This window comes from Salmo salar, chromosome ssa16 (genome assembly GCF_905237065.1).
Source record: "Salmo salar chromosome ssa16, Ssal_v3.1, whole genome shotgun sequence".
Taxonomy (NCBI): domain Eukaryota; kingdom Metazoa; phylum Chordata; class Actinopteri; order Salmoniformes; family Salmonidae; genus Salmo; species Salmo salar.
In genome coordinates, this window is record NC_059457.1 from 10417861 (window position 1) to 10436980 (window position 19120).

At 41.3% G+C, this 19120-nt stretch overlaps 1 protein-coding gene across 2 annotated transcripts; it reads left to right on the top strand.

The window, feature by feature from the left end:
- Positions 1–250: 250 nt before the first annotated feature.
- LOC106573251 (asc-type amino acid transporter 1) lies at positions 251–18396 on the top strand. 2 transcript variants are annotated; one of them, XM_045696911.1, is made up of 12 exons: positions 4668–5206; positions 5512–5577; positions 8272–8476; positions 8680–8831; positions 11864–11989; positions 13769–13922; positions 15694–15817; positions 16035–16138; positions 16671–16767; positions 16994–17143; positions 17455–17632; positions 17905–18396. In XM_045696911.1, exons 4-12 carry the CDS (start codon positions 8711–8713, stop codon positions 18027–18029), a joined length of 1179 nt encoding a protein of 392 aa, XP_045552867.1. In that variant the 5' UTR covers positions 4668–5206; positions 5512–5577; positions 8272–8476; positions 8680–8710; the 3' UTR covers positions 18030–18396. The 2 variants fall into 2 exon arrangements, with proteins under 2 accessions (XP_014003627.2, XP_045552867.1); XM_014148152.2 differs by lacking the exons at positions 4668–5206; positions 5512–5577 and adding an exon at positions 251–611.
- The last annotated feature ends 724 nt before the right edge of the window (positions 18397–19120 follow it).

Below are 19120 nucleotides of genomic sequence, written 5' to 3' on the forward strand. Positions count from 1 at the left end.
TAATCATTTTCTTTAACATGTATTTATTTTTATTTGACGGTCTGGTTGCAATTCACAAGATTAAATACCTTAAAATTCCCTATCAATAATATTTGAGAAGATTAAGTGAATTTGTGTACTCTGAAATGGGGGCCTGAAAACTGAGCAATCGAGATTACGCAGACACAGTGCCCCAAACTCTGATGCACGCAAGCCTCAGCTATTATCGTCGGTATTGAAACCGAACATTTGGTAAAAAGATGGACTTCGAAGTTCGAAGGGATCTCCGAGTGAGATTTAGTGAAAAACGTCCAGCGACGCTCAAGTAGTTGATGGCACGAGAGTGGGGTAGTTAGCATTCTACCCTGGACAGCGACAGATTGTTGCGCATGCGCACCCTATTCAGTGTGCATCAATACGGTGTGTGAGTTCAAGAGAGGAATTCGAGAAAGCCTTTGATATGGTCGCAGACATGGATGGAGAAAAGCGGAAAAGAAGTGTCTGCTCACGGCAAGAGCCATCAGCTGCACTGAAGATCTTGAAAGATGGGAACAACAAGCGCGACGAAATCCCCGATAGAGTGACTCTGAAAAAAGAAATAGGACTTTTAAGCGCCTGTACAATAATCATAGGTAAGGTTGGTAAAAGTGTATTGCATTTTAAAATCTATTACTTGGGGGTGTTTGGTCATTGCTTTATTTTATAAAATAACTTTGATGTAAGTTTGCCATTTACAGCCAATTTGCCTTTGCTGAATAGAACATTCGTTTTCCAATGATGGATTATGTGTCATTAAAGTCAGTATCCTATATTTGTAGTGGTTAGAAATAGGCCCATCTTCTCACCTGTCATGATAAGAAGATGGTCCTATTTCAGATGTCATGCCAGTGCGACTACATGAGAAATAGATGTGCATTAAATGTCTACCTCAATGCTTACGTGGCCAAAATATATTAATTAGTAGCACATTGGTTGTCAAGCAGAAGAAAATTGTCTGCCGAAGCAGAGGAAATGGCAGGGGCTGCTATAATAAATCGAATCCACTTGTTGAAGGGTGCAAATGAAGATATAGGCCCAAGTTACACCTACAGTAGGGTAAATGCCACTATACAGTTAGGAAGAGGTATATTTATCATGACTGATACATGTAACTTTAGTTGGTTTTGATATTCAGGGCCCCCGGACTGCTGATGAAAGTCCTGGGGTGTTTATTACATATGTTCTGACTTTAGTTTCAGAGTTACTGTTAAATGATTATTAAACTGAAAGTTGTATAAGAATAGGCCTATGCTCTTCATGCCATTTATACAGACATCGATGCTTTTCATTTACATTTACTCCCCAACCTACTCTTGTGGCTTTTAGTTAGTTACATTAGTGCCGTTTTTTTTTTAACAAGATCAGTCCTGAATTAAGACCTCAAACACGAGCAAAAAGTCAGAAATCCCTTTGAATCAGGCTCCTGCCTCCTTGTGTGTGTGGAAGAGAGACCGAGTACAGACTGCCAACTGATGAGCAATCCAGACCAGGAAGCCCATGCTAGCATCCACCCTGTTGTTTCAAAGCTATACATCTTACTCCCCAACCTGGACTCAGGGGTAGACGTAACATAGTAAATGTAAAACCGACCCACTTCAATTAGTATGATACGTTAAGTTTCGTATGGCATGTATTAATTTGTGGATGTCAATTAGGGAGTGAACATTATTTATAATAAGGGTTACATGGAGAAAATCGGACCTCTCTGAAATAAAAATGGATGGCCCTCCCTTTAACAAATATATTTTACCTAAATGCTGAACCTTTGAAAAAAAAAAAAAAAGTGACCCTCCCGTATACCAAAAATAATAATTAAAACAAAGTGGATAGCAGAGAACATGTTTACCATTTACCGACATTTCTTGGACAGACCAGAGCCTTAGATATGGATTTTTAGAAACTGTTCTTTGTTCTGTAAGCATTACATGGCAACAGAAGAATTTTGATTCACAGACCATTGTGGACAAGATTAGGCGTAGAGAGATCTCATTTATAGTAAAAGCATTGCATGAATCTATCATCGTATTTGCAGATCTGAAAAAAAATTGCTGTTTATAAAAATGTCATGCAATTCTACGTAATTTTACATATTAGCACAATATTTTTTAATACCACACAAATTACCAAAATTACAGGCAAAACATTGACAGACAGATATTTGTTCATCTTATCATATTTCTCCAATGCCAAATCAGTGCGTCTTGTTTGCAACTAAGCTGTCCCTGTTTGCAAATAATTACATCTGAGACGTCATTAGGAATCTGAGCATGGTACTTTCAAAAGTTAGGCTGACCTTTCCACCCCAGACAGAGTAGCCCTACCAATGCAGAAAAATGTAAGCTTTAACTGCTGGCTACTCTTCTTCTGTGGCTTAACCCAATGAGAGAAGGTCACAAGTGTTTCCCTAAAAGCTGTCTGGGTTTAATTCTGCATTCTGAAAGTATTCAGACCCCTTGACTTTTTCCACATTTTGTTACGTTACAGCCTTATTCTAAAATTGAATAAATAGTTTTTCTCCCCTCATCAATCTACACACAATACCCCATAACGACAAAGCAAAAACCTTTTATTTTTTTTGCAAATTCATTTAAAAAAAAACTGGATATATCATGTTTACATAAGTATTCAGACCCTTTACTCAGTACTTTGTGGAAGCACCTTTTGGAGCGATTACAGCCTCAAGTCTTATTGGCCATGACGCTACAAGCTTGGAACACCTGTATTTGGGGAGTTTCTCCCATTCTTCTCTGCAGATCCTCTCAAGGTCTGTCAGGTTGGATGAGGAGCGTTGCTGCACAGCTATTTTCAGGTCTCTCCAGAGATGTTAGATCGGGTTCAAGTCCGGGCTCTGGCTGCTGAGCCAATCCTGTGTGGTCTTGGCTGTGTGCTTAAGGTCATTGTCCTGTTGGAAGGTGAACCTTAGCCCCAGTCTGAGCGTTCCTGGGCAGGTTTTCATCAAGGATCTCTTTGTACTTTGCTCCGTTCATCTTTCCCTCGATCCTGACTAATCTCCCAGTCCCTGCCGCTGAAAAACATCCCAACAGCATGATGCTGCCACCACCATTCTTCACCGTAGGGATGGTGCCAGGTTTCTTCCAGACGTGACACTTGGCATTCAGGCCAAAGAGTTCAATCTCGATTTTCATCATACCAGAGAATCTTGTTTTTCATGGTCTGAGACCTTTAGATGCCTTTTGACAAACTCCAAGCGGGCCTTGATCACCTCCCTTGTCACCTCCCTTCTTCTTGCTCAGTTTGGCCGGGCAGCCAGCTCTAGGAAGAGTCTTGGTGGTTCCAAACTTCTTCAATTTAAGAATGATGGACGACACTGTGTTCTTGGGGAGCTTCGATGCTGCAGAATTCTTTTGGTACTCTTCCCCAGATCTGTGCCTCGACACAATCCTGTCTCGGAGCTCTACGGACAATTCCTTCGACCTCATGGCTTGGTTTTTGCTCTGACATGTCTTGTCAGAGCAAAAACCATCTCAACTGTGGGACCTTATATAGACAAGTGTGTACCTTTCCAAATCATGTCCAGTCAATTGAATTTACCACAGGTGGACTCCAATCATGTTGTAGAAACATTTAAAGGGTGATCAATGGAAACAGGATGCATCTGAGCTCAATTTCAAGTCTCATAGCAAAGGGTCTGAATACTTATGTAAATAAGGTTTTTCTGGTTTTAATTTTTAATACATTTGCAAAAAATTCTAAAAAACTGTTTTCACTTTGTCATTATGGGGTATTGTGTGTAGATTGATGAGGAAATACATGAATGTAATCCATTTTAGAAAAAGGCTGTAATGTAAAACAAAATGTGTAAAAACTCAATGGGTCTGAATACTTTCCCGAATGCACTGTATTTCCCAAGTAAAGTACATTTTTTGTCTCCTTGGCTATAGAAGGTTGTAGCTCAGCCTCTGAATGTCAAACAAACTAAACAATGATATCCCCATATGCTTCCAAGTCACGTCTTTCCCGGGTATTTTACAGCTTGTGTCTAGCATAAAGCATCAAGTAGAACTGTAGATCACTTTATATAATCGGATCTGTTTTATTTTCTTCAAAATCTTTACAATTTTCTTTAATAAAATGTAACCTTATTGCTGCGTTTAGATGGCACGAGGTAGGCGGTTGACGGCAAACCGCATGTCATTGATTTTGATGAGGGAACGATAGTAAACGCGTTGAGGCTGGCCGTGAATGCTTTCAGCCGCCACCGTACATGGGACTTGCCGCCAGAGTCCAAATATTTCAACCTTTGCCGTCTTCCGTAGCGTTGTTTTCTGCCAGATGTTGATTTGAACTGTTTGTTTACTGAAATCCCAATGGTAACGCATACCGTCGTGCTGGCTTGCTTTTGCATTAACCATCTTTCTTGCTGTCTTGTCCCGCTATGCCGACTAGTATGACGTTTTTTGCATCCCTCGTCTAAATGCAGCGTATGGCATACCCTCTCATACTCCCTTCATTTGAGTCTTGGGCTGCATTCCAAACACTTAACAGACACACCCTCTCCCCTCAGCCCTCAAATTAGATGGATGCTGCTGATGACGTATCATGACGTCTGACGAGTTTACACTTGCAGGGCAAGGGGCGAGGGAGGAATTCATTTTAAATGGACCTCCCTTGCCCGGAAAATCGTGTTTTCAGCCACTGGTAGCTTGTGGGTGTTTTATATGCGCTACAGTCAATTATGATTGCATGTCTACTTATATTAACTATATATTTATTAATATATGCCTACTCTGTGATAGCTAGCAAATGAATTAGCTGACTAACGTTAGCCTGCCTAGCTGGAACTTCTGAAGAAGGAAAATGTTTTATTTCTACCATTTCCAAAAGCTAACCAAACAAAAACATCATTACTTTTACGAGAGGTGTTTGTGCATTAGTAGCACAATTTCTAATTTATTTACATTTGTTTTTACTTACACTTGTATGTTGACTCCATATTGACCTTGAGCTTTTAAGTTTTGTCCGATGTTTCTTAGCGGATGTGCAATTGTCGCGAATTTAATTATGGGGCGTTTCAGGCCCCGAAGTGAACATAATTGTACACTCGCAAACTACATGAAAAACGCGGGATGAGGGGCTTATGTTGCAAACTTCCCTTGCTTGGCTAATCGTTTGGACCGACGACAAATATGGCCGCGGGCATTCCCCCAAGGTCATAAGGCAAGGAAGGGTAAGTGGACGAGGGTGTGTCTTTTATGAGTTTGAAACGCAGCCTTGGTTTTAACTTAGCAGCCCTTTACTGACATGGAAGTAGGCTATTTAAATAGTGCATGGTGGGTGGAGGAATTGACCGACAAATCTATGGATATTGCAGCCTATAGCCTAATTTCGTCTGTCAAACAGGTAGGCCTATCTCTTATTTATTCAAAAGGAAGAAAATGGTTCCAACACAAAGCCCTCTTGTTGTTAGTAAAGTCTAATTAAAATGAAGATGGTTTAAATGAATTATGCCTACTCGAATTTGCCTACTTTCAGCACCATGAGCTGTCCATTTCCGACTGATTGTGCCGCGGCTGCTGCTTCAAGTTTCAGCACCACAATGTAAGTTATTTGAATCTGACTTATTGTGAGGTCAATATCAAATCAAATGTTATTTGTCACATGTGAAGAATACAGCAGGTGTACCTTACGGTAAAATGCTTACTTGCAAGTCCTTAACCAACAATGCAGAATTTTTAAAAAGTAAGTACGAAGATATTTTCTAAAAAAAATGTTTTTATAATAAACTATAGTAAAACAATATATATAATAATAAATACTAAACAAGTAACACAGTACAATAACAATAATAAGGCGATATACAAGGGGTATCGGTAACCGAGTCAATGTGCGGGGGTACAGGTTAGTCGAGGTAATTGAGGTAATATGTACATGTAGGTAGGGTTAAACTCACTATGATAATAATATGATAATAACTATGATAATAATCACTACATAGATAATAATTAGCTAGTAGTAGAGGCGTGTAAAAGGGGGGCAATGCAAATAGTCCGGGTAGCCATAACTGTTTAGCAGTCTAATTGATTGGGGGTAGAAGCTGTTCATGAGCCTTTTGGACCTAGACTTGGCGCTCCGGTATCACTTACCGTGAGGTAAGCATAGAGGAACAGTCTATGATTTGGGTGGCTGGAGTCTTAGACCATTTTTAGGGCCTTCCTCTGACAATGCCTGGTATAGAGGTCCTGGATGGCAGGAAGCTTGCCCCAGGGATGTTCTTGGGCCGTACGCACTACCCTCTGCCCACATCATGGGCAATAAACGTACTGTTTTTAATCAAATCTATTATAGTAGTAGCAAGCTATCAAAGTTGACCATAGGCTATAGGCTAGTCCGCACGCAATATTGTGAATTATTTGGACTAGGCCTAATTTTAAAAAAAGAAACAGAAGAAGCCTTTGACTCTCCTCCTGAATTGGCGTTATAGGCCTACACAGCACAGCCATTGGTTAGGCAGCACACAAAACAGGTTTTGATAAGCAAGAGCAGAGCAGGCCGGGGCACAGGGTTGGCATATCCATTGCAGTGTGTAATGCAGCCTAGTTTTATTTACACAATCCCAGCAGCTATCTTAGAAAAATAACTTTGCTCTGTGCTTCTTCGAGCATGCACTTCGTAGCCTTTAGTCTATAGTCTATGGATCATTTGATTGAGACCACACTAAATAGCCTTTAGGCGCACTTGAAGGCTATTTATGCACGCCCAGCTGAGAATCAGAGATGAGGGTCGGCATCGGGCACACATCGATATGTAGCCTAATAAGCCATGAATTCTAAAACACAGAGAAATAGTGAAATTTCATCAATTACAAATGACATGACCCTCCTCTGGACTAGATGAAAAAAAATACTAAACCCTCCCCTTGACTGAAATTTAAAAAGCATGACCATCCCCCATTTTCCTCCAGGTACCCATTCTGTACATGTTAATCCATCCCTTATCCATTTTGTATGATATGTTACAAATTAGAATTTGTATAATATGTTACGAATTTGCAAAAAATATTATATGTTACCAATTCCAATTTGTTGTGGCTAACATTGGCTAGGTGGATAATGCTAACGTTAGCTAGGTGGTTAGTGTTAACTAAGCTAGGGGTTAAGTTTAGGCTTAAGGTTAGCGGAAGGGTTAGCTAAGAGTTTCATAGTAGCTAAGAGTAGTAATCAGTTGCAAAGTTGTTAATTAGCTAAAATACTAAAGTTGTCCGTGATAAGATTCGAACACGCAACCTTTGGGTTGCTAGATGGTCGCATTAACACCCAGCCAACCACCCTACTTTAGTTTTTCCCTTAAGTAGCCTTCTGTCTTATGTAACCATACCAAACGTATTTACTTTCACTATGTTACGTCTATTCTATGAGACCAGGCTTTACTCCCAGTCTTAGCATTTCTGACAAGGTCACAAACCAAAGGGAAAGCCGGTAGAGTCTAGAAATAATGTAATAGATGAGTTTTTAATTGAATTCTCGAGGGCAACGACTGAGCTCGACAGTTATGAGTAAATCATTTACGTAAGTCCAGTTATGTAATTGAGGTCTGTGCCACTTGGCTGCCTTCTGCTGTGCTACTACCCTGAATGTGTTGGTTAGGATACACTTGATCTGCATCTGAAATTGCAGCCTATTCCATAATGCCACTACTTTTCAACAGGGTGCCATTTCTGATACACCCTTGGACATGGTACAGCCATATTGGAACCCAGATCATTGTATTACTTCAACAATGCGTGTGGTTGATGTTGAAGCCTCTTGGGTTTGATGGTAGCACTTCCTACTATGTGACTGTTTGATCTGTTCCCTCACATCAACAGTATGATTGTTCTATTTCTGAAGGATGATGTGTTAACTTGCGATGATCATCAGAGAAGGTTTATTTTTGTCACGTATATTTGAATATTTGAAGAGAGAACGCTATGTCGTTTCAGGGTTTTTTCTTAGCTCAAAATGGGCTGTGGCGAGCACCCTCCAGCTCGCTCAGGGGGAAGTGTACAGAGCAGCTGATAATCACATCCCTCCCTTTCCACACTGCAATATATCTAAACAGTCCAGCTAAAGTTCTTCTGCTTTATTGTTTCCCAAAACCTTTCAACATAACTGATTAACACATGATACAGTTTCTGTAAAGATTTACCTGCAAATAGGAAGATTTTTATAATAGTCATATTGTTTTTAGCAATATTTCAATTTTTCTTGTTTTGTGTGTGTGTGTATTCTAGTAATACCTTCTCCCTCTCCACAGGGAACATAATTGGTTCTGGAATCTTCATCTCTCCTAAGGGGGTTCTAGAGCACTCGGGTTCAGTGGGTCTAGCACTGATTGTGTGGGTACTAGGGGGCTGCATAGCTGCCCTGGGCTCCCTCTGCTATGCTGAGCTGGGGGTCACCATCCCCAAGTCAGGGGGGGACTACTCCTACGTCACAGAAATATTTGGAGGCCTTGTTGGGTAGGTACCTCTCATCCAATGTGTATAGTTTGTGAGCTTATTATGAAACAGTACGAGGTTGGATTTGCTTGGTATTGGGGGTCAGAAGGGTTGGTTGAATGTTCCATTGACTGTTCAGTTCATGCGATAAACAAATTGTTCATTAAAAAACACTAAGTTGGATCAAAGCAGTGGCATATTTGACTGTTTCTCTCCCTTCCCAGGTTTCTCCTCCTGTGGAGTGCGGTGCTCATCATGTACCCCACTACCCTGGCTGTCATCGCCCTCACCTTCTCTAACTATGTCCTTCAGCCTGTATTCCCCGACTGTGTCCCTCCCTACATGGCCACACGCCTGCTGTCAACAGTCTGTCTCTGTAAGTACCATGTTCCTGTGCCTGAACTCACTTATGTAAAGGAAATGTGTTAAATTAACATTAAGGTAACCCCAAATAGATCTACTGTGTGCCCCACCTGAGAATCTGTCTTTTTCAGCCATATATTTTCTGTGTTTGAGGGGTTCCAAAATCCACTTGTCACTTTAATCTCGCTGGATTGATTGCTTTCATTTTACTCCTGCGACTCTTTCATAGTCTTGCTTGTGCCTGTCATTTTTTCCCGTTAGCGTTACGACCTGTCAAATGACCTGTCAAACACACCCTGGTAATGGCTGAAATAAGTTTAATGGAATACATTGTCTTTTCTTTGATTGGGATCTCGCAAAAAGAAGCATTCCCGCTATTCAATGTGCTCGGAACAAATTAATTAAAGGAATATTTACACAAACATTGGCACATTCTAAGATCCAATGACAGTATCGGTAATGTGTTCTTGGACCCTCCCTTGGTCGTATACTCGCGGGGCAGAAATCTCAGAGATCAATTGGTAAACTCTGATTTACCACCCCAAAATAACCCTGCACAACGTCTATTTGCGCCTCTACCGGATGGAAACTACAAGTGTGATGGCTGTGCTCAATGCAATGGCACTTACAAATGTAAATCCTTCATACACCCCCAAACAGGGAAACAGATCCCAATCAAAGGTGTTATCACATGCTCTACTAAAGCAGTTATTTGTATTTTAACTTGTCCTTGTGGTTAAGAGTATGTGGGTAAAATGAAGCACGAATTAAAAGTACGAATCTAAAAACTTGACGTACCCAGTTGCAGCCCACTTTTTGGAAGCGAACCACTCGATTTCGTACCTACGTTATATCGGCTTCGAACATGTCACCCTCCCTAGGAGAGGGGGTGACCTCAACAATTTATTGTGAAAACGAGAAGCTGCCTGGATCTTTAATTTAAAGACCCTTGCTCCCTTCGGTCTCAACATAGACTTTGATCTGAAACCATTTTTGTGATTATTGTGATTTTACTATTCATTGTAAATGTTTGTAGGGCTATGTAGCCAAATTGTATCTATGATCGTATGCTATCCATTTCTGTTTTTTATATGTTCTATTTATATCTGTAAATTAACCAATGATATCAAGGCACACCCGGCCATGATTACAGACAACTCTGTGTGTCCTTTGACAATATATAAACTAGTGACGCGCAGTGTTTGTTAATATACCCTGATGAAGACAGTTTGTCTGTCGAAACGTTGGTTATTAGGTTATTAAATGATTGCATCTGAGCTCCTAGACCGTGTGCCTCTCCTTTTCTTTTTCAAGTGTTCCACTCCGCTAGCCAGCACCTCGCCTAAACAGGTGTGCGTTTCTTTCGACCTCAAGTTTATCTGGTACAACACAATGAAATATCTCTTGCATAACCATTGCCTCGAAGCCTTTTAAAACTTTCAGAGTTGGAGACAGGAATATAAAAACAATGCATGGGTGTGTCAAATAGAAATTGGAAGGGAGAGACAGGAGGAAGGAGTGGGCAGTAAAGTTAGGGAAACAAAGACTGATGAAGTGTAAAGTTTCTGAAGGATGTAGGAAATCATCCCAATGGACAAACTATTCCTGTGGTCAAATTATGCCATGGGATGTCAGGATGACCTAACCTTCTGCTTCGTAATTATTTTTCAGTTCTTTTTCCAGAATATTTGATTTTTATCTGGTTATAGACTTATTTATTGGTTTGCTTAAAAGATATAAAAAAAACATCATTTTACAACCAACCTGAACGTCATGCCATAAAGACATCAGAATGACATCACTGCAGCCAGTTTTGTAAACCTGAGGGAACTTGTACTTAGGGCTCTATGCAATCAGATCCACTTTAGCAGACATCGGCATAGCAGTTGTTTTGGCAGTGTTGGAGGTGGAACTGCGTTAGAGCTGTCAAATCCACAAGCGGCTCCTGGCATTATACCTAAAACGGAGTCGGGTTAACAGAAATCCCATGCAGCCTTGTGTACAAGTTGGAACACTGGAATGTGAGATGGAATCTACACCTCCATTAAGATGATAGAAACCCTCATTATTTAGTTCAATAATTCTTTCTATATAGCCTACACTTTCTCGTTCTGAACTTCTAATGCGAGCAGGTGTCTGCTTTTGCTGGTTAACGCTTGATCTGATTGAACCTAGGCCTCAGTTTCAATGTCAAGTACAGTGCCTGTCCCATTTGTTGAAGTTAGAGCCAATTTTGTCGCCTGTGATTTGTGTGTTGCTTTTCACTGGGTTGCATCCCTCACTCTATTGACCATGTGGACGTGCTAGTATTACTAATTACTTGGAACCAAGCCTAAGAGTACCTGCACAGTACCTCCAATGAACCCTCTTAAGTAGAGAAAATAAAAACACACAAAAACCCCATTGTACCATGAGTGAGCAAAATGTACTATGAGTGAGCATCAGAAAAGCCAACAAGCCAACAGCGTTATGACCCATGAGGTGAAACAACAGGGTTTTTTTTGCGTGTAATCCCTTCTTTTAGGGGACATTATTCACACTTGTTTTTTGGGTTCTTTATGCCAGTGATCTGGAGAAAACGTGAGCTTTCGCTCAGCCTCTTCAGGGACCTGCCCACCTTTCCTTTCTAGGTTTTGTTCTGTTGCATTGGAAGCGGTTTGTTTTGGTGGCCTTGACAGCTCCCCTTTGTCTGTGAGAGCCAGGCCACCATGAGAGAGAGAGGCGAGCCAATGACAGTGATGGATGAGGTGAAACAATGTGCCCACCCCTTAGCCTTACCATTTACCACATTCCGGCCTGCCATGGCCACTGCCACAATATCAACACCATGTGCCCAGGTGCCCAGAGAACATGTCACAGTACTGTGCACCTCACGGCTTGGCTGGCATCCCTAATGCCACATTCCGATTGGGCAAGAGGTCCCCTATGTGAGGGCAAACATCACTTCTGACAAATCATTGTATATAACTTGGGTTTAGGGTTTAAATAGTATTTTGTTTTCTCAATGAAACGCTTAAAGTATTGTGTGTGCATGTGTGTTTGCAGTGTTCCTGACCTGGGTGAACTGCTCTAGTGTGTGTCTGGCCACCAGGATCCAGGATGTTTTCACGGTGGGGAAGCTGGCAGCCCTGGGTCTCATCATAGTGGTCGGCCTTGTGCAGATCTGCAAGGGTGAGACACACACTCACCTTCTCTATAGAATGATTTTCATTAGCGCACACTGTAGCAAAGCGTTTTGCGACTGAAAATGCGGGTTTCTTATTTAGCAAGTTCAGATAATACCTCCCAGTTTCGGACTGCTTTCTACCATTATATGCCTACTGAACATGATCCAGGTGCCGACGGTTAAACCTGTTAGGGCTAGGGGGCAGTATTGACACGGCTGGATAAAAAACATACCCGATTTAATCTGGTTACCACTCCTACCCAGTAACTAGAATATGCATTTACTTATTACATATGGATAGAAAACACCCTAAATTTTCTAAAACTGTTTGAATGGTGTCTGTGAGTATAACAGAACTCAAATGGCAGGTCAAAACCTGAGAGATTCCTTTACAGGAAGTGGCCTGTCTGACCATTTCTTGAACTTCTTTTCCATCTCTATCTTTTACTAAGGATCTCTGCTCTAACGTGACACTTCCCACGTCTTCCATAGGCTCTCAGAGCCCGGGAAAAAACAGAATGTCGTCATTCCAGCCACAGGCTGAAACACATTATCGCCTTTCTCAAGTGGCCGATCAAGGGACTCTGGGCTTATGCGCATGACCCGACCGCCCCCGCCTTTGTGATTTTTTCCTCTGTTTGCCGAAAAGGAGATTCCCTGTCGGAATATTATCGCTTTTCTACGAGAAAAATTGTGTAAAAATGGATTTTAAACAGCGGTTGACATGCTTCGAAGTACGGTAATGGAATATTTAGAATTTTATTGTCACGAATTGCGCCATGCGCGCGACACTTCTTTACCATTTCGGATAGTGTCTGGAACGCACGAACAAAACGCCGCTATTCGGATATAACGATGGATTATTTTGGACCAAACCAAAATTTGTTATTGAAGTAGACGTCCTGGGAGTGCATTCTGACAAAGACAACAAAAGGTAATCAAACTTTTATAATAGTAAATATGATTATGGTGAGTGCTAAACTTGCCGGGTGTCTAAATAGCGAGCCCGTGATGCCTGGGCTATGTACTTAGAATATTGCAAAATGTGCTTTCACCAAAAAGCTATTTTAAAATCGGACCTTTTGAGTGCATAGAGGAGGTCTGTATCTATAATTCTTAAAATAATTGTTATGCTTTTTGTGAACGTTTATCGTGAGTCATTTAGTAAAATGTTAGCGAATTCCCCGGAAAATTGCGGGGGGTATGCTAGTTCTGAACGTCACATGCTAATGTAAAAAGCTGGTTTTTGATATAAATATGAACTTGATTGAACAAAACATGCATGTATTGTATAACATAATGTCCTAGGGTTGTCATCTGATGAAGATCATCAAAGGTGAGTGCTGCATTTAGCTGTCTTCTGGGTTTTGGTGACATTATATGCTGGCTTGAAAAATGGGTGTCTGATTATTTCTGGCTTGGTACTCTGCTGACATAATCTAATGTTTTGCTTTCGTTGTAAAGCCATTTTTAAATCGGACAGTGTGGTTAGATTAACGAGAGTCTTGTCTTTAAATAGCTGTAAAATAGTCATATGTTTGAGAAATTGAAGTAATAGGATTTTTAATGTTTTGAAAATCGCGCCACAGGCTGCAAGTGGCTGTTACGTAGGTGGGACGAATTCGTCCCGCCTAGCCTAGAGAGGTTTTAATAGGACCTTCAACAAACCAATAGGAACTTGCACGTCTGTGATATTTACCCGTTTTTATTGATCAAAGAGGCTATCATGCTATTTCCCTAAAACATCCCCTCAAGACATTGATGGTGAATTTGTGTCCCTTCAGGTAACTACGAGGGACTAACGCCTCAGGTGGCTTTTGAGTTCAGCAGGACGCCCTCAGTTGGGCAAGTCGCTCTGGCTTTCCTCCAGGCCTCTTTCGCCTTCAGTGGATGGAACTTCCTGAACTATGTCACAGAGGAAGTGGTTGAACCGCGACGGTGAGCTTCTGGTTCACCAAACATTATTTTACTTTGCATTCTATTCTATTCGCAATTATCCATCCAATGCTGTGTACTGTATAACCAGTCCGGCATGAAAGCAAGCATTGTGGGGCGATGCACAGTTGTATGTTGTGATCTTGGGGTGGTATATCAATTAAAATATTGATAAGAAATGTAAGTGATATAATGCAAAATAAATATATATAAAGAGTTATATTTTTTTATATACACAATATAAAGTACACTACATGACCAAAAGTATGTGGGCACCTGCTCGTCGGACCACTCATTACAAAATCATGGGCATTAATATGGAGTTGGTACCCTCTTTGCTGCTATAACAGCCTCCACTCTTCTGGGAAGGCTTTCCACTAGATGTTGGAACATTGTTGTAGGGACTTGCTTCCATTCAGCCCAGTCAATTGCAGGTCATTCAAGTTCTTCCACACCGATCAAACCATTTCTGTATGAACCTCGCTTTGTGCACAGGGGCATTTTTATGCTGAAACAGGAAAGGGCCTTCCCCAAACTGTTGCCACAAACTTGGAAGCACAGAATCATCTAGAATGTTATTGTATGCTGTAGCGTTTAGATTTCCCTTCACTGGGAGTAAAGGGTCTAATCAAACCATGAAAATCAGCCCCAGACCATTATTCCTCCTCCACCAAACTTTACAGTTGTCATTATGCTTCGGGACAGGTAGCATTCTCCTGGCATCCGTCAAACCCAGATTCAGCCGTGGGACTGCCAGATGATGAAGCATGATTCATCACTCCAGAGAACGCGTTTCCACTGCTCCAGAGTCCAATGGCAGCGAGCTTTACACCACTCCAGCCGACGCTTGGCATTGCGCATGGTGACCTTAGGCTGCTCGGCCATGGAAACCCATTTCATAAAGCTCTCAACAAACAGTTCTTGTGCTGACGTTGCTTCCAGAGGCAGTTTGGAACTCGGTTGCGAGTGTTGCAACAGAGGAAAGACGATTTTTACGTCCTCCGCGCCTTAGCACTCGGCAGTCCCATTCTGTGAGCTTGTGTGACATACGACTTTGCGGCTGAGCCATTGTTTCTCCTAACAGCACTTACATTTGGCCGGGGCAGCTCTAAGCAGGGCAGAAACGGGTGTGGCTGAAATAGCCAAATCCAATCATTTGAAGGGGTGTCCACATACTTTTGTATATATAGTGTATATTGCATGTCAGCTGCCTTCTTACTTCCCCAACAATGCATGATTTATGAGACTGTGTGTTGATTGCATGGTTTGTATAGTATGTGGATTACCTCATCAGTACTTTGTGTACCTTGTGGATGACCTCATCAGTAGTTTGTGTACCTTGTGGATGTCTTTATGAGTAGTTTTTATACCGTGTGGATTACCTCATCAGTAGTTTATGTACCTTGTGGATGAACTCCTCAGTAGTTTATGTACCTTGTGGATGAACGCATCAGTAGTTTGTGTACCTTGTGGATGTCTTTATCAGTAGTTTTTATACCGTGTGGATTACCTCATCAGTAGTTTATGTACCTTCTGGATGAACTCCTCAGTAGTTTATGTACCTTGTGGATGAACTCATCAGTAGTTTGTGTACCTTGTAGATGAACTCATCAGTAGTTTGTGTACCTTGTGGATGTCTTCATCAGTAGTTTTTGTACCATGTGGATTACCTCATCAGTAGTTTGTGTACCTTGTAGATGAACTCATCAGTAGTTTGTGTACCTTGTGGATGTCTTCATCAGTAGTTTTTGTACCATGTGGATTACCTCATCAGGAACCTACCTCGTGCCATTTACATCTCAATCCCATTGGTGACCTTTGTGTACACGCTCACCAACATCGCCTACTTCTCCGCCATGTCACCCGAGGAGCTGCTCTCATCCAACGCTGTGGCCGTCGTGAGTAACGCTGTTCGCTTTGCTTTGCAACAAGACAAATATTGCCTGGAGTACTGTACTTTAATGGTGTCATTATTTGATGTAGTGCCCTTTAATGAATGTTCAACACAATGCATGTTCACATAAAGATGCCATTAATTTATGAAAAATACTTTCTCTGCATCAAGCTATCCAAGGCTTGTTTTTTGTCCTAAATGTAAACCTTGTTCTGCTGCAGACATTTGGAGAGAAGCTCCTGGGGATGTTCTCTGTCATTATGCCCATCTCTGTAGCCTTGTCCACGTTCGGAGGCATCAACGGCTACCTCTTCACCTCCTCAAGGTATTTGTATTTATTATGGATCCCCATTAGCTGCTGCCAAGGCAGCAGCTACTCTTCCTGGGGTCCAGAAAAATTAAGGCAGATATACAATTAAAAGAATTACAGTACATTTATAACAGATTTCACAACACACTAAGTGTGTGCCCTCAGGCTCCTACTCCACTACCACATATCTACAACACAAATGTTGTAGATATGTGTGTGTGTATAGTGTATATGTTATCATGTGTGTGTATGCATGTGTCTGTGCCTATGTTTGTGTTGCTTCACAGTCCCCGCTGTTCCTTAAGGTGTATTTTTATCAGTTTAAAAAAAAATCTGATTCTACTGCTTGCATAAGTTACCTGATGTGGAATAGAGTTGAGGAGGTCAACTCTGGGGAAAAATGTCCTCTAGGCCGTGTCTCAATCCACAAGGATGCTGCCTTTGGATTGAGACATGCTGGAAACGGAGGTACATGCATGTTTTTGAAGTTAGTTCAATGATTGTACATGGGTCTATACGTCCTATATGTTTTTATGTGTCTTTCTAGATTGTGTTTCTCTGGGGCCAGAGAGGGACATCTACCCAGCTTGCTGGCCATGATCCACTTTAAGAACTGCACCCCCATCCCAGCTCTCCTCTGCTGTGTAAGAAACAAATACTTATTTCTAGTGCACACTCAGTGGCCAACTCAATGCCGCTGTTACAGCCCTTAACCACTGTCTACGGTAGGCTTCCTCTGTATTCTATACCTCACTCAGGTATTTATCAGTTGTCCTCTCCTCTCTTCTCTCTCCTCCTTACCCCTGTCTCCGTCTATTTCTCTCCCTCTCTCTCCCTCACTCCCTTTCTAAATCTCTCTTTGTCCTGCAGTGTACTGCCACCATTGTAATCCTGTGTATAGGAGAGACACACAACCTGATCAACTATGTGTCCTTCATCAACTACCTCTCCTATGGAGTCACCATCGCAGGCCTGCTCTACTATCGATGGAAGAAGCCCAAACTTTACAGACCAATTAAGGTATTATTACTCCGGTCATGGTTCAATCATGGCCCCTCTCTGACATTTCTGTAAAGTTTACAACTGTTTTTATGTAGCAGGATGTCAGTTTGTGCTAGTTTGCATTAGAGATAAATGATTGCCACAGTAATTGACAAATAAGAGCAAACTACAGCAATACAGTGAACCTGTTCTCACCTACTGTTGAAAACTTCAGAGTAGAAGCAGCTCTTTCCTCTGTCCTCCTCGCCAGGGGATTCATTGAAAGGTGGAGCGGCACGTGACACTCTCTCCATTATAAAAATGAATCTGTTCTCATCCCTGCTCATCAGGTAAACCTCCTTGTCCCTGTCACCTACCTGATGTTCTGGGCCCTGTTGCTGGGCTTCAGTCTGTACTCTGAGCCAGTGGTGTGTGGTGTTGGGCTGGTCATCATGCTCACTGGTGTACCAGTTTACTTCCTGGGGGTGTACTGGAAATCCAAGCCAAAGTGTATCTGTGACTTCATCGGTGGGTGTCCTCTTCAATCCTGCAAATACATGTTTGTCTTAATAATCGCGGGCTCTTACTTTTCCCCAAAGTATCTGAATTTCTGAATTCAAATTCAACCACGTGTTTAATAGTATCCAACCTCCCTAAACCCTGTATACTGTATATGGCAAGTATCAAACCATTCTTTATTTCAGTAGACTCAGATATATGGCATTTAAAAGGAATCCTATTTTAGTTGTCTGGTCAGATACCTTGATGTGATGCTAAATGTGGGCCTTGTTTTCTCACAGAGTCAGCGACCTACGTGGCACAGAGGCTGTGTTTCGTGGTCTTCCCCCAGTTCGACCCCATCGAGATCAGTCCGATCGAAGAATGGCCTGACAAATCTTCCAACATTCTCTCTGGGAAGTCTTAAACTCTTTTTGCCTTCTGAAGTATTTTTCTTTTTGTATATTCTGTCACTGTATGATGACATGGTCCATTCATTTTAGTGGAGCCCCTTGTCTGGTCTTTGGTCACCTGAGACTCATATCCATTTCTTTACTGCTAAGTGGAATTGCCTGCGTTTTGATGCATGGGCCACTTGCAAATGTTTTTCTTCTCTTTTTCTACTAAGTTGTCAAGTACAAGCTAATGCCAACAGTATCACGTTTTGAAACAGACTTCATATTCCCTAAGGAACTATTTGCGCCTTTTCTGTAACTTTTCAACATTGGCAGTATTTTGGTTTTGACCTGAGATTTACTGTGTATCACTGTGCCTTATAGGGAGAAATGTGTTCCTTATTAATTAATATTATCTCTTAATGTATTTTGGAACGCTTAACGCTTTGTGTGTTCCTTATGAGAATTAGAAAAAGCACTGTGGTCTTCCATATTCTGCTTCTTGCCAGTTGTTAATTTGCCACATGAAATGGGTTCCTCGGATTTGTGAACATATTCAGAACTATCTGTGAACATAGACTTCAGAGCCTTTGACTTGATTCCTTTGGAAATTAATCTCTTTAGCCAGCAGCAGCAAACAAGATAGGTTGTAGTTGATAGTTGAGGGTCACTGTGTTTTTACTTAGTTTAATGCTTGCCATTGCCTTTTACACTACTGATTCTATGTCATACTATAAATACACACAACTGTAATGTTCACAGCTGACTAAATTACCCAAACTCCAATTTATATGTGGAAGTAAAACTCCTCACAAAATGCTTGCTGCACTTTTCTAATGTTTGTTTCTAAACTAAGATTGTAATATCAAGTTAACTTATTTTATGTTTTAATTCTACCACACTTAAAACTAAACATCCTTACATGTGCTGGGAACCTGACAAAAACATTCAAAAGGCATTTGCTTTTCCAGTGGAGTACTGTACTGCCATTGAATTTCTCGGCCCCAAACAGAGTTCTTTAACAACTATGTGTTCTACATTATGGCCAGGCCCTTGACTGTTACTGTAAAACAAAACTTGTGATTTGTTGTATTTCTTTTTTAAATAGATTTGAATTGACATA